Below are 23,225 nucleotides of genomic sequence, written 5' to 3'. Positions count from 1 at the left end.
ATCAGAGTTTCTGGTTCTGATTTTTTTTTTTTTTTGCATGTGACTTTTATTGCCAAAAGCTTCTCTCAGCCTTTTCTCATTAAATCCCAAATTAAGCAAGAATCCCAATAGGAAGAGAGCAGCTCCAAGAGACCAGGCCTTGCTCATTCACACTGTGTGTGCAGTTGGGTGTGTTTATTTGATCTGATCTGCGTGTGTGTGTGTGCATGTGCGTGTCTCCCCTTTTAAGAAAATTTAAAAATAACTTTCTGCCAAAGATGTGGGCACTCAGAGTGGTGTCGCTGAGCCGGCATCTTCCTCCCGCCTGTGGTCTGCTGCTCTGCTGATGTGGCCAGGCTGACGTGGGCAGTTCATCTGCCTGCAGAACCCCAGCCCCTCCTTTCACGTGCTTTTTTAGAGAAAAGGCCTGGGAAGCCCAGGGGAGGGAAGAATCGGCCTGGTGGCCCAGGGAAGAGCTCAGACAGGGTTTGCACTGAGTGCTTTCCCTTGGGAAGCTGGGGACCTGGATCCAAGTTGCTTGGAAATGCCAGCGGGAAACTCAGTCTACCCAAGGTTCCAAGGCAGGACATCATCATCCCCATTTCACACCCTGGAAGACTGAGAAGCAGAGTAGAAAGGATGCACGAGTCACATGCCTGGTTTAAAGCCAGACTGGCACCCATGCGTCTGGAACCAAATACCTATAGACTCCGGAGGAGATTTTTTTAATCGTAGTGACCTGTTCGCCCACTTATTTCCCTATATCCACTCTCCAATGATCTTAGCATTCCCTATACAATAAAGTTAAGTGGTGTCATAATTTGGGAGAGGTTTATTTTTTTTCCCCAATACTTTTTTAGCCCAACTTTCTGTTCATGTATTCCACGAGTACTTGTTTCTCAACTTATCATGTGCTCATGAGTACTATAGGCATTGGGGATACAGCAGTTAGTGGAACACACGGGATCTTGACCCAGTAGAGTTTGTGCTCCAGTGGGGGGAGGGGGGGCAGATGTCAATCTTAGAACCACACAACTACATGACTGTCAACTCTGATCTTTGAGACAGAGAGGATAGGACGGAAGAGATTTGATGCATGTTGCTAATGGGACCAACCTATCCTCTGTGGGGCCAGAGGTCTATGTGCAGCGTTGCAGTATCTGTTTCAGCTTCAGATCTCTCCGGCGCACGTTTGTTGAGCCATTCTCTTTGGAAGAAAACGTGGAACCAAATTAGATATCGATTCACCCTCCTCCTCCCCCATTCCTCAGAACCACACTCCACTATCCCGTATAACCACTTTTCCCTTTCTGGTTGTGCATTTTTAGGAGGACAGACGGGAGAGCAGATGGTGATGGGGAGGCTAGGGGGCTGGGTTAAAGCAACAGTTCTCAGAGTGGGCCCCCAGGGGATCCTTGGGATCCCTGAGACTCGTTCGGGGGCCCAGAGGTCCAGATCATCTTTGTAATAAGATGGCGTTGACCTTTTTCACCCTCTTTCCAGCAGCTGCATCACAGCAGACTGAATATAGAAGCAGATATGAAAATCTAGCTGTCTTCTATTAGCCAGACATTACAGGAATTTGCAAAAATGAACAATTCTTCTTACTAAACTGTTTTTTGCTTTGAAAAAATCGTTTTCCTTGAAAAGTGTTATGTGAACATCAAATGGGCTTATTAATGTTTTTGAGTGAATCACTGATTCTTAGGAGCATAAAGGGGCTCTGTGACCAAAAACTTGAGAACTGCTGAGCCAGGGGGTAAGGGGCTACCTGAGTGTCACAAAAATACCAGTTATTCAAGGGCCCAAACGGAAAGGCTTTAAAGCCTTGTCATTCGTGATTCAGGCATCTGCAGTTTGTCCCCTGGCGTGAGCCGCATAGGATGAGAGATCCCCGTGCAGCTAGGGCAAACCTTCCGTCCCCTGGCGGAGGACGGGGCCGGCATCACCTGCTACCGTGCCTCAGTAGTATGCACCAAGGACCAGTCCTGAAGCTCCCCGGGGGCCAGAACGAGCCCCACCAGGCCCTGTGTGTGACATGAATGCGTGGAGCCTGGGTCAGATCTCAGCCCGGATTCCCGACGACGGTTGCAGCACGGGAGTTCCCCGTCGTCTGTTCTCTGGGCTTGCCTCCCACTCCAGGGATCATCAGCAGGACTTCTTCAGCTTAAGGAGGAAAGAGCTGGGTCTCGGGAGGCTCACATCCCCATGAGCCCTATGTGGTAATCCCGTGCCAGATGTGCCAAGGGGTGAGTGACGTTCCAGGCCAGATGTGGAGCTGGGGGTGTGCCCAGCTCCCCCCCCCCAAGGGTTCAGCTCTCCGCTTGGCAGCATCCTCCCTTTGCTCCACACTGAGATTGGAATCGGCAGCTCCGAACGAGTAGAGACCTGTGAGCTTCCCCTCCTGGTCTCCCCGGGACTCCACTGAGCGCCTCTACAGCTGGCAGCCAGGGGTTTCAAAGGTCACCCCAGCTGGGCGGATTAGAACAACAGATCTCCCGACGAGCGAAGTTGGCTGCCCGGCCGAAGGCGAGTTGCAACATCTGCGCGCAGAGGCAGCGGCCGCCCCTTGGCTTGGAGTCGAGCCCTGGGCCGCGCAGCGTCCGGCTCCCCTGGGCCGCCTTCCTTCTCCGGTCCCGCGGGGGAGCTGCCCACGCGTCCGACTCATGGGAGAACTGCCCGGGGAGGAGGCCACGGTAAGGCACGGCGGCCCTGGCCCACTGTTGGCCCCCATGGTCCCAGCCAGGCCACCTGGCACAGCCCACAGCCCAGGAGCGGCTCCTGCAGGACTGGGAGCGGGTAGGGCCGTGGTCGGGAGCTGACTGCAGGCCAGGGGGACCTGGGGCCCCTGCACTGGGTGTTTGCTGGCCCCTCTGCCAGCTCGGTGCAGAGGCTGCTGGGAGCCCGGCCCCACCTGTAGGGTAGGTGCAGCTATCGCCAGGATGCCCTGCTGCAGGTCAGCTGCTTAAAGACCAGATCGTTTAAAATGCCCTCCGGGGAGGGAGCGAAGAGGACAGACAGCTGGTTTCTCAGAACTTGTTCTGCTGTATAACTTCGTCCCGAAGCTTTAACACTTCTGGGTCTTTCTGCCGCAGTTCACTCTCTTTTGGCCATAGTAGAAAACTGTTCTTTTCTGGGTTCAAGAAACAATTTAAAGTGCTTTTGATCAAATTAAAGTCAAGTTAACTTAGTGCTGCCTTGGATGGTTAACGAATTATGTTACTCGTGAAAACTTTGGAGGTGAGCTTTGGCCTGAGCATGGGGGGAGGGGGGGCCTTCATCCAGTTCTCTTTGACTCCCTCCTTTTTGTTTTTTTTTTTTTCACTTAATTCTCTGTCCTTTGATCTGCATTCAACTGGTATTGAACGAACCCCCGAGCTGGGTGTGTTTCCAGCCACTGAACACTGCTCTGCCAGTAGAGAAATTATGGCAAAAGTTACCCAGCCCCTCTGGTGTTCTTGACTGGAATGTGGTCAGCAGGCTGGACAAGACAGTAGAAGGGAATAAGGATGGTTGGTTTGATTTACTGTTATTATTTTAAAGGTTTTGTTTTTTTAAGTGCTCTCTATGCCCGGTATGGGGGTTTGAACTCACAACCCCAAGATGGAGAGTCTCATGCTCCACTGACTAAAGCCAGCCAGGCACCCCTGATTTATTTATTTATTTATTATTTATTTATTTATGAGAGAGAGAGAGAGAGGCAGAGACACAGGCAGAGGGAGAAGCAGGCTCCATGCACCGGGAGCCGGACGTGGGATTCGATCCCGGGTCTCCAGGATCGCGCCCTGGGCCAAAGGCAGGCGCCAAACCGCTGTGCCACCCAGGGATCCCCTATTATTATTTTTTTGATAGAACCTCCCAGTTATGTCCGTAACCATTACTTGTCAATGTGGACAAACTCTGTTTATGCTGCTGGTGGCAGTGGGTGGGGCGATGGGCTGAGCGGAGCTGTTTGGTGTGTCTGGCCAGCCTGGGACTGGGCCCTGCGCCTGTTCGCCTGATGGTTAAGTAACTACCCCCTGCAAACACCTTGTGGGGGACTGGATGTCTCTTGGCTAGGGAGAAGGACTTGCCTGTTCCTTTTCTAACCATGAAGCCAGACCTCCCATTGGGATAGGCTCTGTGTTTTGAAGCCAACCTCCCTTTGATGATAGCATCCGGGGCCTTCAGGAGATTTAGAGATCTCAGAAGGGGCAGCTCCGGTGGTGCAGGGGTTTAGTGCCGCCTGCAGCTCAGGGCGTGATCCTGGGGACCTGGGATCAAGTCCCACGTAGGGCTCCCTGCGTGGAGCCTGCTTCTCCCTCTGCCTGTGTCTCTGCCTCTCTCTCTCTCTCTCTCCCATGAATAAATAAATAAAATCTTAAAAAAAAATAGAGGCCTCAGAAGATCTTGGATCAGGATAATATGCGGAGAGGGTCCTGAACCTGATGTCACCACTCCTCATTTTTAGCTCCCCAGAAAGCAGGGGGGATGGGAAGAGGCCGTCTTGTGTCTTTAAAGCCAGGCCTAGGAGCAGAAGGGGAGGCAATACTTCCCCCCCGCCCCTGCCTATTTTATGTCCCTTTACTGGGGACAGCAGGAAATGCCTCGTCTGGGTCATGGGATGCTCCAGGAGCTCTCTCTCGAGGGTATGACTGAGGTCAGGTGTGGTTTTGGTTTCTATTTCTTAGCTCTGTGACCTTGGACAGGTTTTATTTCTGAGCTTCGGTGTCCTCATTTGTGAAAGGAGCATAGTCGGAGCGGCCTTGCTGGACTGTGGGGGCTGCACCCTTGGGTGGTGCTGCTGGACCAGATAGGTGTTAATTGTTGAAGTTAGGTGATAGGCATTTGAGGTGCTCATTTTATCATAATTCCTGCTTTTCTATATGTATGAATGAAGTATTCCATAACAAAACTTATTTTGAGTTTAAAACTCCTAGATCATTCAGTTCCTATCATTATTTTTCCTTGTAAACATTCACTCATACATGATATTGCACTGTTTGCAGCCAGTTCTCACTGTTAGATACTTAATTGGGTCTTCCTTTCTGTTTCTTTTCTTTTTTAAAAAAGATTTTATTTATTTATTCATGAGAGACACAAACACACACACACACAGAGAGGCAGAGACACAGGCAGAGGGAGAAGCAGGCTCCTTGCAGGGAGCCCGACGTGGGACTCGATCCCAGGTCTCCAGGATCACACCGTGGGCCGAAGGTGGCACTAAACCACTGAGCCACCCGGCCTGCCCTTCCATTTCTGTTTCTACTTCACAGGGTTATTTTTCAGTTTCTTCTGCTATAAATAATGTGATTAACATTCCTAGAGATGAATGTTATGCTGCATCTCTGATTCATTCCCAGTATTGCTAAATGTAAGATTTCTGGGAGGAGAAGTGGACCTTTTTTTTTTTTTTTTTAAGGATCTCTTTGATGCCATCTCTCCGGAAAACAATTTGGCAATTTATATGCCCCCCAGGAGGGTGTGACTGTGCCGCCTCACCGCAGTCTTATGTCATCTTGCCTTTTAAATGTCAGTGTGGTCAGTTTTTTAAGAAAGACAATAGCTTGTTCTTAATTTGCGCTCTTGGATTCTCACTGAGGTCAGGCCATGTCCGTTTGTTTCAGTGGCCATTTGTCTGTCTTCTGTGACCTGCCTGAGTCATAGCCTCTGCCCATTTATCTGTGGGGCCATTTCCTTCTCAGATGTAAAGTATTCCAGTCCTTTGTTTTTGTTGCAAACTCTTTATCCCATCCGTCTTTCAATGTTGTTGATGGTATATTTTGACATGCAGAAAAGCTTAATTTTATATGTATATGCTAGTAGCTCTCTCACTTGCTACCCCGACCTCAGACCCCTCTCTCCACCAGCCATCTCTAACCACATCCAAGGGGGTAAGAGGGCCGGTGGTTAAGAGTAGGAGCTCTTGGGTCAAGGTGCCAGTCCTGGCCCCTACTAAATCCCACGACTTTGGGCAAATTTCTTAATCTTGCCGTGCCTAATCCATAAAATGGGGATGATGGGATTATCCATCTCATCGTGTTTATATGAGGAGCAAATGAGCTGTTATTCAAAAGTGCTTAGAACAGCTTCTGGTGGAGGCTAAGTGCTACAGAAGTTTTGCTTATATTGTCATCTACCGCTGTGAACCTGTGAGGCTTATCATTTGGAAAGGATTTTGTTTGCGCAGCTAATACCTTATTGGCAAAAGAGAAAGCTGGGTTTGTCAAGCAGAGGATGTGCTCTGTTATAAACAAACCTGGCTCTTTGTTACTTGAGCTTCAGCTTCAAAAGGCATATCCCTACTTTATTTTTATTAGATGTTAGAAATTTCAACAAACTAATTACATGCCCCTGACACCACCGTTCCATGGCCAGTGAGATGCGGTCCCCAATCTGGAGCTGTCCCAGCCTGCTGAGGCTCCCACCTGGCTTGGAACCTAGAGCAGGGGTGCTTGAGCTGTCCTCCAGGTGGTGGCTGTGGGCGTCCAGCGACTACCTGGGGTCTGATCACCCCTTCCCCCACCCCCTCCCCAGCTTCTCTCAACCACTGCCCGTTTTCCCAGCCTTGTCCTCCATTCTTTCCTGTGGATGTGGGGAGCCCTTCCTTCCCCATCTTTCCAACAAATCCCTTCTCTGTTTATGACAGCCAGTCTGTTCTGCTGCCTACCACCAAGAACTCAGATTCGCACCTGTTACTAATTCCACTTCTGGAATCAATCCCAAGGAAGTCCCTTTGCTCCAGCTAACCTGCCAGCCCCCATCGACATCCTGTCCAGGCCTGACTGGGCCCTGTGCCAGGAGCTGGGAGCCTGAGGTATTCTTGCCGGTGATGCCATCATTTTGCTCTGTCTCTTTGGGCTAGTGACCTACCCTCTCCGGGCCTCAGTGGTAAATGGAGAAATTAACCTGAATAATCTTAGAACGCCCCCACCCACCCCACCACGTTCTGTGACCTGCGAAGCTTTCCACCATCTGGTCCCCAGAAGTGGGATGTCCTCCCAAGACCCACTTCCTTCCCTCATTCATCCGCTCGCTCTCACCTCTCCTCACCTCAGCCAGGATCCTTGCTGTTTTAACCCCAAACTCTTTCCTTTCTGGGAAGATGGATCCTGTTTTTCTTTAGCCTGTGACCTCTCACAGTTCAGGCAAAAGCAGCTTTTACTTTCTGTTGTGAGTGCTTGGTTTACATGTTTAAAGAGCCAGCGATTATTAAATACTGGCTTTAGATGTCAGCTGTAGAAGGGCTGAGATCAGCTGGTCCCTCCATTCTTGCTCCAGCTGCCCCCTTTCCTTTTAAGACTTTATTTATTCATGAGAGACACACACAGAGAGAGGCAGAGACACAGGCAGAGGGAGAAGCAGGCTCCCTGTAGGGAGCCCAATATAGGACTCGATCCCACAACCCCAGGATCATGACCTGAGCCAAAGACAGACGCTCAACCCCTGAGCCACCCAGGTGTCCCTAGCTGCTCTTTCTTCGAAGTTCTCTGTAGGGTGTAGGGGAGGCAGGTGTGTGGCCCTGTGCTGGTGCTGGTGCTGGGGCAGGCTGAGCCTCACCCTGGCAGCCTTGCATGTGGAGGACACAGAGCCTCTCATTCCCAGAGAGGAGCTCCAGGCCAGCCCTGACCTGACGGGGCGCCCACTGGCCATGCACAGGGACGAGGGGCTGCACTTTGTCTCATCTGACCTGGTCTTCCTTCCTGTTTGCAGACCATGGGGGATGTGAAGCTGGCCGCCTTGACACAGGCTTCTAAAACCTCCGTCAGTGTGGATCACTCGAGGGTCGGGTCTGCACCCCCGACAGAGGCCCCTGCTTTCATTTTGCCCCCTCGGAACCTCTGCATCAGAGAAGGAGCCACCGCCAAGTTTGAAGGGAGGGTAAGAAGCGTGGCTGGAGGGGAGGTCGGAGAGGAGATGGGGCAGGGTCGTCACCGCTTCCCCGGCCCATGCCCCAGCAGGTTGGAGCTTGTGGAAGCCTGGTGTTCTCCCCACCCACACATCAAGTGAATGTCTCTCAGTTTACGCAACTTGTTTGATTTATGGTTGATGTTGGTCTGGGTTGGGAAGGGATGCTGGGATGCTTTACTGTTAACGTAGGGCATGTTCTGGGTATGTGCTACTTAAGCATGGCTGATGACCGGGGCTGGTGGCAGGAACCATGCAGCTTGGGTTGAAATATGTGTCCTCAAAGCTGGACAGTTGAGAACAGACTGTAAATTTTCTTTCACTTCCTCCCTCAAAGGAGCGTTTTGTGAAATAGCCTCTCATGTGTCTGCTTGGTGCATCCATCCAGGTGGGAGATGGAGTCCCTTGTGCTAATGAATACTGGTCCTTTGCTCCACTGGGGCTCCATTTCCTCTTCTGCAAATTAGGCATGGTAACTCCTTGTCCGCCCTGTGCTAGAACGGAGAAAATGATGGCAGGGACATTGACGAACCGCTGTAAGAATACTAAGGTTATGCCCCGGTGGGGAGACTTGTGACACTGCTGGCTCAGGCCGCCAGAAAGTTACATCATCAGCTTGATGGGGAGATGCACGTGGGAGTCCGGGACATTGGCGGGTATTATTTGTCCTGAGTTAAACATGGGGAATCCACCCCGGGAAACACCTGAGAGGCTAGAAGCCTTTGACTTGAGCAAAAAGACAGCTGAGGTGATGAGAAATGCATAGGTTGCATTATGAATCTACAGTTTAAGGGGCCCCTCCACTCTTGTAGAAGAAAGGGAGCAAGCATGTCACTCATCCCAAGTGACACTGGGCCTTACCTTTGTTCCAGCACCAGGCTTGGCCTTGTGTAGGATGGCCCTTGCCATCTGGAGAGTGCATAGGCCGCTTGTGATGCGCGCCCCACACAGTCCCATAGTTAAGACTCTTTGCCGGTGAGTTGGACATCATCATCCTTGTCACACGTTCCCCTTGAAGAGGATCGTGGGGAATGTTGGTGACGGTGCTGGGCGAGTCTGTTTCTTCTTTCTGGGCCCTGCCAGAATGAAGGCTCTCTTCTGTTGCCCTGATGGTCACCCCCACATCCCGGCAGCTGGCAGGAAAGAAGCAGGGAAAGAATCCCTGGGGACTTAGCTTTGGCTTACTCCATGAAAGGGAGCGACCCGAAGATCCATGCTGCAGTGTGGATGCACGCTGGAGAAGATCCTGCTAAGTGAGAGCAGCCAGGCACAAGAGGCCACATGCTGAATGCCTCTCTGGGTATGAGATGTCCAGAATAGGCAAAGCGATCGTAGATTTGTGGTTGCCGGGAGCCAGGGAGGAGCAGCAGGGACTGCTAATGGGCAGAGGGTTCCTACTGGGGTTGATGGAGATGTTCTGGGATGAGACAGCGATGGTGGCTGGACCACTTTGTGAGTGTGTTATAAAACACTGACTTTATACTTAAAAGATAATATATAAAAAATGAACTGGAAAAAATGGCTTAGCAAAAATGACTCCAGTACCTTCTTTCCTGCACTCCTGCCTCTGACAGATGAATTCCTGTTCTTAAATCCTGGCAGACGTGGAGAGGAAGAGAGGACTTAGCTTCCTCTGTAGCATGGTGGTACTTCTACTTCCTTTGCTGCCTTTGGAAGTCATGAAGGGACCATGCCCTGGAGTTATTTGCTTTGGAACCTTGTAGAATGAGCACTGGCCCAGGCATCAGCCAACTAAGTTCTCTGTTAGTTGGTCATCCTCCTGTTGGTTTCACACCTTCTATGGACCTGGGTTTTCTTATCTGAGAAGAAACAGCTGGTGGTTTCTGTATTTCTGGCCTACAGGAATGTGAAAAGAAAATAAGTTGAGGGAGAAAATGGTAAAACCACTTCATACAGTTAAAAAGCATAGTAATACAGTAGTTTTTTAATGAGATAAAATCCACATAACATAAACTTAACTGCCATAAGATAAACAATTCAGTGGGTCGAATGCTTTCACAATGTTGACTGTAGCATTTTTTAAAGTACAGCATTCTGTGTTTGAAAATTTCATTTTGCCTCTGTTGGTGAAAGTTGACTTTCTATGTTGCGTGTGGATTATATGTCAAAGTGAATGCATTCCTTAAAAGTCAGCCTGCGGAGCTACTTTACCCCTTCCAACCTGCCTGAAATTAATGCAGAACAACACCTTGGCAGCATGCTGGTGGATAGCAGACACAGTAGGAAGACAGTTCCAGAGAGATCTTAGATGGAGTATCTGGCTCCATCTGAGAGCTTTGCAAGTGGAAACACAGAGGGAGAGGCTGTCCTAGAAAGTGCTCTTAAACTAGCGTGCTGCAAGTGTGTATAATCACCATACCAAAGGGCAGAGGGATATTTTGCAGTAGGGAAGAGTCACTTTAGAAGATTCCAGAATGAGGATGCCGGTTGTTTTGCTACCAGAGACATAGTCGAACAGGGAGTGTTCCTGCCCTGATGCCCACAGAGAAAGGAGAAGCAAGCTGGGGTTAACCTGGAGTGACATGGGCTTTGAGCAGGAGTTGCAAGTTACAAAAGATTGAGCTCAAACAAGGTTACCCACTGAGTGTAGCCCATGGTTCTCTTCCTCCAATGCAGGTTACCCTTCATTGCTGCAACCACATGACTTTGCCGTCCAGGTGCTGGGGAACATCCTGTTCCAGGTGCTCATTCTGTACCAAACCAATCCTGGTGTCTTCACAGTGACATCAGAACCTCAGCTCTTCATTAACTGGGCTCTTGCAGAATCTCTTATGAATGAATTTCTAAAATTAAGCCTTCAAGCTACTGCTTAGGCCCAGGCAGGCTGGTGCTCATTGCAAAGCATGAACCCTTCTCTTCTTTGTGGCAGCTCCCAGGAGCTCCATCTACGGCCCTCTTGAAAGTGCCACCACCAGCTCAAGTCCTAAAGCCTGGTGTAGAGGGTACTGGGATGTCCCAGCTCTTTCTGAAGAGGGACCACAAGGACCTTTCCATCACTGCAGAGAAACACAGCAGACACCAGGGTGTGAGGAAGTTAGAAAGGTTTGCTTCCTGCTGCCTTCCAAAGCTGGTAATTAGAAAGTTGGTTCAAATTTGTACTTCTTGTTTTTATTTCCTAAAGAGAGAAAATTATTGCTGCCCTGTCCTCATTTTCTTATTATACCTATATTCACAGGCATAAAGCCCCTCTTTCTATCAAGAAGACTTGGTCACATTAAAGTAGGACCACAGGTGCTTCTTATGGCTCACATCTGAGAAGCTCCAAACTATGAGATGTTCAGCCCTGTAGGTCTCAGTATCTCACATCCGTTAGGGCTTCTCCACTTTATGGCAGACCTTTTGGACAGCCAACACATAACCCATTACCAATTCCCTTTATCCTTGATCTTTTCTACTCTAGGAGCCATTGTAGAGGCTTCCTTTCTAGCTAGAGGTGGCTTGGTGACCCATTTTGGCTGAAGTTGGCTATAGAAGTTCCAGGAAAGCTCTTTTCTGATTAAAAAAAAAAAATCACTGGTGCTCTCATGTTCCATCTGTCCTCTGCTTTCTGCCTTGAATGCAGGTATGATACCTAGTGCTCAGCAGCCAATTTAAAACCATGAGGCAAAAAAAAAAAAAAAAAAAAAAAACCCCACATGCGGTAACAAACCAGAGCATTGAGGATTGGTGGGGAATGGGCACAGGTTTATGGTACAGCAGTGAAGGGAGCATAATGACAAGCAACTAAGAGACAAAAAAAAAAAAAAAAATCCTACAGCTTAAACACTTTTTAAAATAGGATCTCTGGCTGTAGTTATTCACACATGAAATTTTACAAAAACGTGTTCCTAACTGATAAACACCCAATGAGATGCAGTGGAGATACTGTCTTTTTAATTGATGGGAATAAATAGGGAAGAAGACATAGAGAAGAATTAAAAAATTCTTTTAGATCAGAGAAAGATAAATACTGTATGATCTCTCTACTTGGAATCTAAAAAAAAAAGAAAGAAAAGAAAAAAGATTTAAAAAAAAAACAAATTCATAGATACAGAGAACAGATTGCTGGTTACTAGAGGTGGGGGTGGAGTGTAGGCAAAATGGGTAAAGGCAGAAAGGTACAAACTTTCAGCTATAAAATAAAGAAGTCATGGAGGTATCATAGAATGGTGACTGTAGTTAATAATACTGTGCTGTATTTTTAAAAGTTGCTAAGAGAGTAGATCTTCAAAGTTCGTATCACAAGAAAAAAATTTATAACTGTTGTGATGGATGTTAGATTTAATGTGATTATCTCACAGTATATACATATATCGAATCATTGTGTTATGTAGCTGAACCTAACATAATGTCAGAGGTCAGTTATATTGCAATTAAAAAAAGAAAAAGAAAAAAAAATAAACCTTACCAAAGAGAGACCCTTACCAAATTGACCAATAGTGAAGAGAGTACCTTATTCTGAGTTGTTAGTGGCCCTGCAATTAAATCATTCTAGAAGAATTCATTCCTCCCTGGCTCTGACCATCTGGCCTGAACTGACGGGGTCTAGGATCGATGAGAGGAAGTCAACCACATGGAGTTAGGAGGTGAGTTAATATCATTTAACTATTAATGACATTTTCTATAATATCATTATAAAACCACTATTCAATCAGGGTCTATTGATTAAGCCAGAGCTGCCTACCTCTTAAAAAATTTTCTTGGCTCTCTCAACTGGAGATTATCTTTTCAAGAACTCATCAAACCTTGGATCTGTATCTCTTCAGTCCTATCTCCAGATCCAGGCAACCTGAGCCCACATTCTAGAAGCCCCCGCTCCTTCATCGGGCTATACCCCCGCCTCACAGCCAGGATCTGTCTTCCTAAAGGATGTGCCCACTGGAGCCACACCATCCCCCATGTTCTGAGTAGGAGGGATCTCAGAATTGTCTGCCAAATGGCCCTGAACCCACTCCATGCCTGTGTGGGCCTCTTCCTGCCAGAAGGCCTGCTAGGCCCAAGCAGGGTGGTTGGGGGCAGCTGTTTGCTTGGGGAAAGAAGACAGTGGACAAAACTCAGATGTGGGACTCTGTCGTCTGCCCCCACAGTGCAGAATGCCGCTAGGGTGAGAAGAGGAATATGCTCCACTGTGTCATCGCCGTCGAGCCTGGCTGAGCCCAGGGTGGGGGCTCCTTGCGCAGATAACCAAGGCTGCACCACGCCAGGGGCTGACGGGGACTCTTCCAGCTGTTCTATTACCATAGGGGCAGCTGAAGTGCCCATAGGCCACTTCCCCCAACACGGAGTCAAATATGAAAGGGGCAAGATGGTGGAGAAATATATTGAAATTACTGGAGATTTCCTCCCCTCTGCCCTGGAATTCATTCTCATCAGAGAAAGCAAACATGGTGAGCGGCCCTGGCTGCAAGCGCTGAATCGAATGAGCTGATGCTTCCTAGTGTTTCCTGAGAATTCCAGCCCAAATGAGGCTTCCATCTAGACCCGGGTCTCCGAGTTGACTGAAGCTGCTTCACAAGGAAGGGCCAACCCCACCTCATCAAGGCATGTTTATATTTAAGTTGCAGAGGGTGGAGGAAGGGAACGGAGAAGACCTGACCCCCGAGCGCATAAGACCCCAGTTTCCGTCTTAGCCAGTGGTCGTGTCCATCCCACACTGACCTCTGCCCGGTGAGGTCACTGCTAACTCAGAAGCGCTCGGTTACTTTGAGAAATTCAAGTGAAGGATCTGCTTTGTCCTGTGCCTCCTGAACAATTAATGGGAGTTTGGGAGAAAAAAAAATATGTGTATGTAACACAGTAGGATGGGACAGTGTAGAATTAGAGGCTTGGAATAGTTCAACAAATTGCTGGTGCTGTGGGAGTTTAGAGAGACTGAGGGAGGGTTTGCAGTGGTGTGGGAAACCTGTTTCCTGCCTCCTGACTCTGTGCCTCCAGCTTGTTCTTCCTGCAGTGCGGATCTGACTGTCCCACCCCCTGCTTAACTCCCCGAGCCTTGCAGGAGGCCCCTGAGCACTGCCCAGAGGCCTTTGCCATCAGCTCCTGGCTGTCCAGCGCCTCTGGCTCTCCTGGCTGCCTCCTCCCTAGTGCAGCCAGCCCTAGCCCCGCTCACCCAGCCCACAGGACACAGAACGGGGACTTTGTTCTGGTTTCACTTTTTGAGGAGAAAGGGTAAATAAGCATTTTATCTCCTGTTGATCTGGGGTTTGGAATGGGGGCAGGGTGTGATAGGCAGACTAGTGGCATTGTTGGGGCCCTCTGGGGTCAGGCATGTAAACTTAGTCATTTCATCCTCGTAGTAAGGTAGCCTTATCCCCATTTTTAAAATTTTTCTATTTATTTTTTTTAAGATTTATTTATTCATAGAGACACACACACACAGAGGCAGAGACACAGGCAGAGGGAGAAGCAGGCTCCATGCGGGGAGCCCGATGTGGGACTCAATCCGGGGTTTCCAGGATCACACCTCGGGCTGCAGGCACCGCTAAACCACTGCGCCACTGGGGCTGCCCCCCCATTTTTTAAAAAAAGATTTTATTTGTTTATTTATGAGAGACACAGAGAGTGGGGTAGGGACACAGGCAGAGGGAGAAGCAGGCTCCCCGAAGGGAACGCAATTTGGGACTCCATCCCAGATCCATGGGACCACGACCTGAGCCAAATGCAGACGCTCAACCACTGAGCCACCCAAGTGCCCCCATTTTTTTTTTTTTTTATAGAGGAACTGGGCGCTCAGAATGATTACAAAACTTGTTAATGTTATGTCAGTAAGTGATGGAGGCAGTACTTTTGGGTCCAAATCTTGTATTTCTTTTTTTTTTTTTTTTTTTAAGATTTTATTTATTTGAGAGACAGAGATAGAACACAAGCAGGGAAAGAGGGAGGAGCAGACTCCCCACAGAGCAAGGAGCCCAATGTGGGGCTCGATCCCAAGACCCTGGAATCATGATCTTAGCTGAAGGCAGACGCCCCCACATCTTGTATTTTTCACACTAGGTGATGCCATTCCTGTCACATGTCTCATCTGGTTTCTTGAACTCAGTGACTGTTTCTTATTCATCACTGTGCCCTAGGAGTAGCATGATGCCTGTCACCTGATGGGTGCCCCCAAGAACCAAGATGGTAGGGTCTAAGGCTCTAGACCTCTTGCCAGTCAAGTTCATTGGGATTTGGTCTTATCTCCCCTTATCCCATCCAATCTCTGTCTGGCCCTTTAGAGCCCTCACTGTTTACCCACACATCCACACCCCTGCTCACTTCCCTTCCTCTTGTGCCTTTATCAAGAATGCCCTTTCTCCTCCTCTCCATCTCATCCAGCATAGGAGTCCAAATTAAATTTTGCCTCCTCCATGCTACTCTCCTTAAGGATGCTTTCTTTATAAAGCATTTTATTAGAGTACAGAAGAGCCATGGTCCTAGGATGTGGAATATTTCCAATAATCATATAAGATCATTCGTGAGTAATAACCACAGGAAAGAGTTGTCTGCTTTGGCCTTTTAAAAATGTATTATTTGTGAATTATCTAAAGTAATTTTGTTATAGAGGAAAAAATGATTTAAATGTTTAACTATCTGTAAAATAAAAATTCAAACAACTTGTTTACACAAGTTCCTTGCCTTGACCTGTGCTTCTGCTCTCCAGAGGTAACCACTGTCGACTTTGGGTATCCTTCCAGAAATGTTCTTTGCAAATAGAAGTGTGTATCTGCATTTGCCTTTATATATACAGATGGACCCATGTATGTGTACTAATGTACAACTTGGTCTTTTTTGCTTCACATCTTTTGGCATTTATTTTTCACACTGACACATAGATCTAAACATGAACTTTCTAACCCTCCATTCTCTGGATGAATTCCTTCTCTGGATTCCTATAGTACTTGCATGTATGACTCATTTTTTACTTTTATCAGTTTACAGTTTTATCAGTTACTGTTCATTGTCCTCAGTGAGAATGAGTTGCCCGAGGTCTAAAGCTGTATTATCCAGTAGGATAGCCATTAGCCACATGTAGCTATTTCAATTTAGGTTAAGATTATAATTAAATAAAATTTAAGATTCAGTTCCTTAGCCACACCATTCACATTTTAAGTGCTCCGTATCCACATGAAGCTGCAGATTATGGAACATTTCTGTCATCCCTGTTGGGCAGGCTGATCGAGACCACTCATATTTAAGTCAGTTCCAAAAGCCATTGACTAGAGCCAGAAGATATATTAAAAATAGTTGATCCCCCCAAAAATAGTTGATCCATTTATAATAGAAATAAGATATTAAATTCTTGAGCATTTACTTAGGGCATAAGATTCATTCAAAGGAATATGTAATCTCTGATGAAAGAATCGTTGTCTTCCACTTTCACTGAAGAATGATGATCTTGGTATCTAGCAAACTTGAATGTGCTCCCAGAGTTTCCCTAGCTGTCCTTTCCAGGGGGCTCAGGAATTCTCATGGCGAGGAGGCTGGTGGTGGTCTGCCTAGGTGTTACAGAGTTCCTATGGTATTCACGGGAGAAGCAGGAGAATAGGAAATGACAGGACAAGTGTTGCTGGAGCCACCACGGTTGTCAGCAGGTGGCCACTTCTGGTTCAACATGTCAGACTAAACAGACTTTTTTGGTTCTCCTCCCTCCAGATATGCCATTGAAATGAACATATAGGAATTACAAAAGAATTAGTTCAGAGCTGTACTGAGAACAGGGGAGGGGATGTGAGGGGTGAGAGATTTTTTTTCTCGGGGTTGCATGGAAGGCTATGTCAGCACTGCCTGCCACTGCATCTGAGGGGTGAGGCTTTGGCAGGAGTGAGAGCCTCATATGTGAGGTGGAAGCATGTGGAGACTAGAAGTGGGCTGTAGGACAGAGGTCAGGGTGGTTAAAGGATGTTTACTTAATATCCATATGGAGGGCAGCCCGGGTGGCTCAGTGGTTTAGCGCTGCCTTCAGCCCAGGGCCTGATCCTGGGGACCCGGGATCGAGTCTCACGTCGGGCTCCCTGCATGGAGCCTGCTTCTCCCTCTGCCTGTGTCTCTGCCCCCCCCCCGTGTCTCTCATGAATAAATAAATAAAATCTTTTAAAAATATATCCATATGGAGAAAACTAAAGCTCTTTCTATGGATGTTAGTGTTTCAGAAGAATGTCTTTTTACTTTGCCAGCAGGTGAAATGGTTGGATATGCTGTCTGTCTAGTTGCTCCAGGCCCAGATGTTCTAAGTGAAGCCTGCCAGTAGGTGTGTCCTGCTCAGGTGCCCTGAGCATGCGGTTGGGCCCCTCATTCGGGGAGACAGGACTTAACCCAAGAGATGGAGAACCCACACCACCTACCTACATTTGGGAACTAGTTCTTCAATTATAGATTATAGTTAATTCAAGACCACCAGATTTTTTTTTTAAGATTTACTTATTTATGAGAGAGAGAGAGAGAGAGAGAGAGAGAGGCAGAGACCCAGGCAGAGGGAGAAGCAGGCTCCATGCAGGGAGCCCGAGTGGGACTCGATCCTGGGTCTCCAGGATCATGCCCTGGGCATGCTAAACCGCGGAGCCACCCGGGCTGCCCACCACCAGATGTTTGAAGAAAATATTTATACAATATAATGTCATCAAGAAAATTGTCCTGCAGGGATACCTGGGTGTCTCAGTCAGTTCAGCATCTGCCTTTGCCTCAGGTCATGATCCCAGGGTCCTGGGATCAAGCCCCACATTGGGCTGCTCCCTGCTTCTCCCTCTGCCCCTCCTTCTCATGCACGTGCTCTCTCTCTCTCTCTCTCTCTCTCAAATAATTAAAATCTTTTTTTTTAAGATTGTCCTGTTTCTAAAATCAACCCATAGACAAATTCAAAAGTGTTAGTTATAGTTACAGAACAGAAAGTAAACTGTAAGCTCTGGAAAGCCAGAAGTAAAGGAATGGTGAATGGAAGGTAGAGGCGGGAAAAGAGGGGACGAGAAAACTCTAAGGACACTAATGTCCTTATCTTACACTTACAGAGTGCAAAGTGAGGAGATACCATCTAAAACAGATGGATCAAATAACACATTCGAGTACGTGATTTAAAACTGTAATGACAGGGATCCCTGGGTGGCACAGTGGTTTGGCGCCTGCCTTTGGCCCAGGGCGCGATCCTGGAGACCCGGGATCGAATCCTACATCGGGCTCCCGGTGCATGGAGCCTGCTTCTCCCTCTGCCTGTGTCTCTGCCTCTCTCTCTCTCTCTGACTATCATAAATTTAAAAAAAAATTAAAAAACAAAAGGCCTATGTGCTGTATATGGCCAATCAGTTGACCATTTTGACCTCTGTCATTACAGTTTTTTTTTTTAATTTCATTTTTTTATTTATGATAGTCACACAGGGATCCCCACATAGACCTTTTGTGTTTGGCCAGTGGTATTCTTAAAATATTTGAGCTAAGATTTGCAAATGGAAAGCTGACACATCAGAACTTATTTCTGAATGGCTTTGCTCACAAAGTAAGACTTGTCAGTCCTTCCACGTGGCAGCAGTTGGGCAGTGGGTGCTGCTGCCTGCATCTAAGGGCATCTTTGCCAGGTTGCTATGGTCTTCCCCATTCCTAGTCATCCCCCAATACACAGACAAGAGTTGTCTGCTGCCTTTTCCCTAGCCATGTTCATATTGCTAACGGGAAAGGAAAAGGTAGGCAGGGAGGGCCATGACCCTCCTTGACTCCACCTACTGCCTGTAGCTGGGTGTCCTGCCCAGACTCTGTACGCATTTGAATTCGTGATCTTGCCATCAATGTCCAATAGAAGATCTACCAATGAACATAGGACTGGTGAGGGGGAGGCAATGTAAGTCATCGAAACTCATCACTCATAGTGGGAATCCGCCATCTAAATCTCTAACCCCAGAAATAGACACGATGTTCTAGCTAGAATTACAGATAAGAGTGATAAGAATAGGGCAGCCCAGGTGGCTCAGAGGTTTAGCACCGCCTTCGGCCCAGGGTGTGATCCTGGGGGCCTAGGATTGAGTCCCACATCGGGCTCCCTGCAGGGAGCCTGCTTCTCCCTCTGCCTGTGTCTCTGCCTCTCTCTGTGTGTCTCTCATGAGTAAATAAATAAAATCTTTAAAAAAAAATGATAAGAATAGAAAGATGACTTCAGTGGTTATATCTGAGAGTGATACTGTTGCAGGGAGGGAAAAGAAACTTTTTGCCCTCAACTTTCACATTTTACTTTATACACATTGCTTGAAGTTTTAAACAATAGGGAAGACTTCCACAGTTTCTAAAAAAACACAATAAAATTGGCTTGATATATCTGTCCGAGTTGGTGTCCAGATTCCATTTGATAAATAGCCAAAGATGAACACTCAGTTTATGTCAAAAAAAAAAAAAAAAACACAGGCAAAGTCTGGATGTGGAAAAATATATAGCACTACATCAAAACACATTGCACAGCACTGGGAGCGATTAAACAGAAGTTAAAGTATGTGTGTACCTGAAAACCAGCAACGTGCAAGATGCCAGGAGCTCACTGTTGACCTATGAGGAGACAAGTGAAGGTTTCCTTTGTTGGGAGCATCACTTGTCTCAGCCTTTCTGAGGCTCAGACCAACAGAATATTACAGGAACAATCAAACCATTGGTATGTTTTGCCAAGAATGCTGCTTTTGACACCATATTCTAACTCATTAATGGGGAAGGAAAAATTAGTTGGTACAGAGATGTTCAGAGCACTATCTAAATAAAAAAAGGAACTAGTCTGTGCTCAAAACGAGATGACTAAATAAACACGTCAACATGGCAGATATTGCATAATCTTGTCATTTTGGGGAGCTACATCCATCAATGTAAATGAGTGTAAATGATGCAAAGTGGAAAGAGATGGAGAGCAAGGACCCCGTGCACACTCTGATCCTACTGCGTAAAAGCATCTACATAATCATTACCTAAAACTGGGAAAGTACTTGGAACCATGTCAATAGACATTTTTTTTGTTATAGGTCAAGTGTATTTTTTAATTTTAAATTTTATTTTTAAAGATTTATTTATTTTTAAATATTTATTAGACCATGCATGCCTGAGCAAGCATGAGTGGGGGGAGGTTAGAGGGAGAAGGGGAGAGTATCTCAAGCAGACTCTGCCCTGAGTGCGGAGCACAACAGAGGGCTTGATCTCACAACCCTGAGATCACGTCCTGAGCTGAAACCAAGAATTGAATGCTCAGTCGGCTGCACCACCCAGTAGCCCCTAAGTGTGTGTGTGTGTGTGTGTGTGTATGTGTGTTTTGTTTTTTTTTTAATTTCACATCGATAGTTTACCTATTAGGGAGTAAAAAGAAGGCTGATGCTTTCTGGATGCATCTGTCTCCTTACTAAGGAGGCTTTTAGGCACCTACTACTTTTTTCCAGTTATCATGACTGTCTGCCTTGAAATGGAAACAAAGTTCTATGGTAAGATGAGCAATGAGAGAGAGACCAAATTAGGCTCTCCTTACTCTAACTATATGCTCATGGTGGCCCAAGGGAGGAGGTATGAAGTTCCAGGTTTGGCATGGGAAAGAGAGATTTGTTACTAGAATGAGAGCAGGGGCATGGGAGGTATCAGTATGGTCTGGCATAGATACAGTTTCTGCAGGACCTGAGATGCTCACATTTCTTATAATATGCAACTTCCTTCTAATTTTAATAATTAAGATGATGCTTCCTTAAAAATTGGCTAACATGAGTTTTCTCTGTGCCCCAGAAACTGGGACTACACAGAGAAAGAGAATGTGATCCCCATCATCAACAGTCTTGCAACTAATGGGTTATCAATTTTGGTTACAGAAAATTAGACTTTTTCTCTTCTCTGAAGCCTCTTTCCGCTCACTGTGTTCTTTTCCATTGCCACATTCTAGAAGAGTTATATTCTGCACTCTACAATTTAGAATTTAATTAGATGATTAACATAACATGTTTGGAAAGAACACTGGACTTAGGTTCTCATTTCTCTGAAGTTGCCTTAAAACTTTCAACAAACCACTCAACCTCCCTGAGTCTCAGATTCCCTTGTATCAGATCACAAGTTAGATGTCCATTAAGGCCCTTTGCAGTCTGAAGCTTTATGATTTATATACTATTGTGTGTGCTTCCTATTTCATATGCCAATTTTTTTAATTCTTAAAAAAAATATTTATTTATTTATTTATTTATTTATTTATTTATTTATTTGAGGGGAGGAGAGAGAGAGAGGACAAATGAGGAAAGGGTCAGAGTGAGAAACAGACTCCCCAAGAAGGGGGATCCCTGGGTGGCGCAGCGGTTTGGCGCCTGCCTTTGGCCCAGGGCACAATCCTGGGGACCCGGGATCGAGTCCCACGTTGGGCTCCTGGTGCATGGAGCCTGCTTCTCCCTCTGCCTGTGTCTCTGCCTGTTTCTCTCTCTCTGTATGACTATCGTAAATAACTAAAAAAAATTAAAAAAAAAAAAAGACTCCCCAAGAAGAAGGAAGCCCAACTCAAGACTCCATCCCAGGACCCTAGGATCATGACCCAAGTTGAAGGCAGCCATTTAACAGACTGAACCACCCAGGTCACTGTATGTCAGTTTTTTAAAAACATACCCAAATCCCAGGTCCTGGTAGGTGTGTAGGAAAGAAAGATGATTTGTTCAGCCTATGGATTTTCTGAATTTTAATCTGTTATGTCATTAATGTTCTACTTTTATTTATGGTACACTTCAGAGTGTTTGGATTTGGTTCACTTAAAAATGTTTATTGAGCACTTTACTATAAGCCAGCCACTGTATTAGTTTAGAACGGGACGTTTTCAAGGAGGCTGGACTCTCATTTGTGAGCTTCTGTAGTATTTGGAATCTACGAAGCAGGTGGGGAGTTGAACCAAACAGTCTTGACAGTTGTTTCCATCTTTAACATTTTATTATTTTATTCAGTCCCAACATCTTGGTGTTGGAGTTTTCTTTGTACTTTGTTCTGATCATGTCTTTTTTTTTTAAGATTTATTTATTAATTTGAGAGAGAGAAGAGAGAGAGAGAGCACACATATGCAAACAGGGGGAGGGGCAGAGGGAGACAGAGAGAGTCTCAAGCAGACTCTGTGCTGAGTGTGGAGCCCGACATGGGGCTTGATCTCACAACCCTGCAGTCATAATCAAGAGTTAGACTCTCATCCGACTGAACCACCCAGGTACCCCATGATCATGTCTTATTTTTTAAAATTGAGATATAACGACATATAACATATTAGTTTCAGGTACACAATATAATGATTCAATATCTGTATACCCTGCAAATGATCACCAGAGTAAGATTAGTTAACATCCATCACCATACATAGTTACAAGATTGTTTTTCTTGTGATTAGAACTTTTAAGATCTACTCTCTTAACAACTTTCAAATATACATTATTATTATTATTATTTTAAAGTAAGCTCCATGCAAAACATGGATGCCAAGCTTGAATTCATGACCCTGAGATCAAGACCTGAACTGTGATCAAGAGTTGGATGCGGGGATCCCTGGGTGGCTCAGCAGTTTAGCCCCTGCCTTTGGCCCAGGGTGTGATCCTGGAGTCCTGGGATCGAATCCCACATCGGGCTCCCTGCATGGAGCCTGCTTGTGACTCTGCCTCTCTCTCTCTCTCTCTCTCTCTCTCTCTCTCTCTCTGTCTCTCATAAGTAAATAAATAAAATCTTAAAAGAAAAAAGAAAAAAGAGTTGGATGCTTAACTGACTAAGCCACCCAGGTGCCCCTGCAATATGGTATTATTAACTGTGGTCACCCAGCTGTACATTACATCCCATGACTTACTTATTTTATAACCTGAAGTTTGCACTTTTGAATGCCTTCACCCATTTCGCCTACCTTCTACCCCCTGCCTCTGGCAACCACGTCTGTTCTTTGTACCTATGAGCTCGTTTTTAGATTCTACGTATTAATGAGATGATGTGGTATTTGTCTTTCTCTGTCTGACTTCACTTAGCATAATACGCTCAGGTTTTTTTTTTTAAGATTTTATTTATTTATTCATAGACACAGAGAGAGAGAGGCAAAGACACAGGCAGAGGGAGAAGCAGGCTCCATGCAGGGAGCCCGATGTGGGACTCGATCCCAGGTCTCCAGGATCACACCCCAGGCCGCAGGCGGTGCCAAACCGCTGCGCCACCAGGGCTGCCCATATGCTCAGGTTTTATTCATGTTTTTGCAAATGACAGGATTTCCCTTTTTTTAATAGCTGAATAATATTTTTCTTACCCATTCATCTATCAGTGAAACTTCTTATTTTTCCATAATGTGCCATACATTTGTATAGCATTTTATAGTGCACAAAGCCCTTCTGGGTTTGTTAGAGGGTAGAAAGTGCTAGTTACTTCAGCTCCTGTTTCTAAGCCCCTAGGGAAAAGTA

At 46.5% G+C, this 23,225-nt stretch overlaps 1 protein-coding gene across 12 annotated transcripts in view; it reads left to right on the top strand.

The window, feature by feature from the left end:
- Nucleotides 1-23,225, top strand: part of MYLK (myosin light chain kinase) — a 268,280-nt gene that overhangs the window by 84,884 nt on the left and 160,171 nt on the right. For 5 of the 12 annotated variants that reach the window (XM_072725233.1, XM_072725192.1, XM_072725191.1 and 2 more), the window contains exons 1-2: nucleotides 2,134-2,675; nucleotides 7,672-7,839. In XM_072725233.1, coding sequence (XP_072581334.1) covers nucleotides 2,646-2,675; nucleotides 7,672-7,839 — 198 coding nt within the window. In that variant the 5' untranslated portion in view covers nucleotides 2,134-2,645. Of the gene's footprint in view, nucleotides 1-2,120; nucleotides 2,676-6,613; nucleotides 6,776-7,671; nucleotides 7,840-23,225 lie in introns of those variants that run through there. The other 7 variants (XM_072725225.1, XM_072725216.1, XM_072725226.1 and 4 more) reach the window with 4 other exon arrangements.

This window comes from Vulpes vulpes, chromosome 1 (genome assembly GCF_048418805.1).
Source record: "Vulpes vulpes isolate BD-2025 chromosome 1, VulVul3, whole genome shotgun sequence".
Classification (NCBI taxonomy): Eukaryota; Metazoa; Chordata; class Mammalia; order Carnivora; family Canidae; genus Vulpes; species Vulpes vulpes.
The sequence above is the reverse complement of the archived record's forward strand: the minus strand, read 5'-3'. Positions and strand labels throughout refer to the sequence as shown.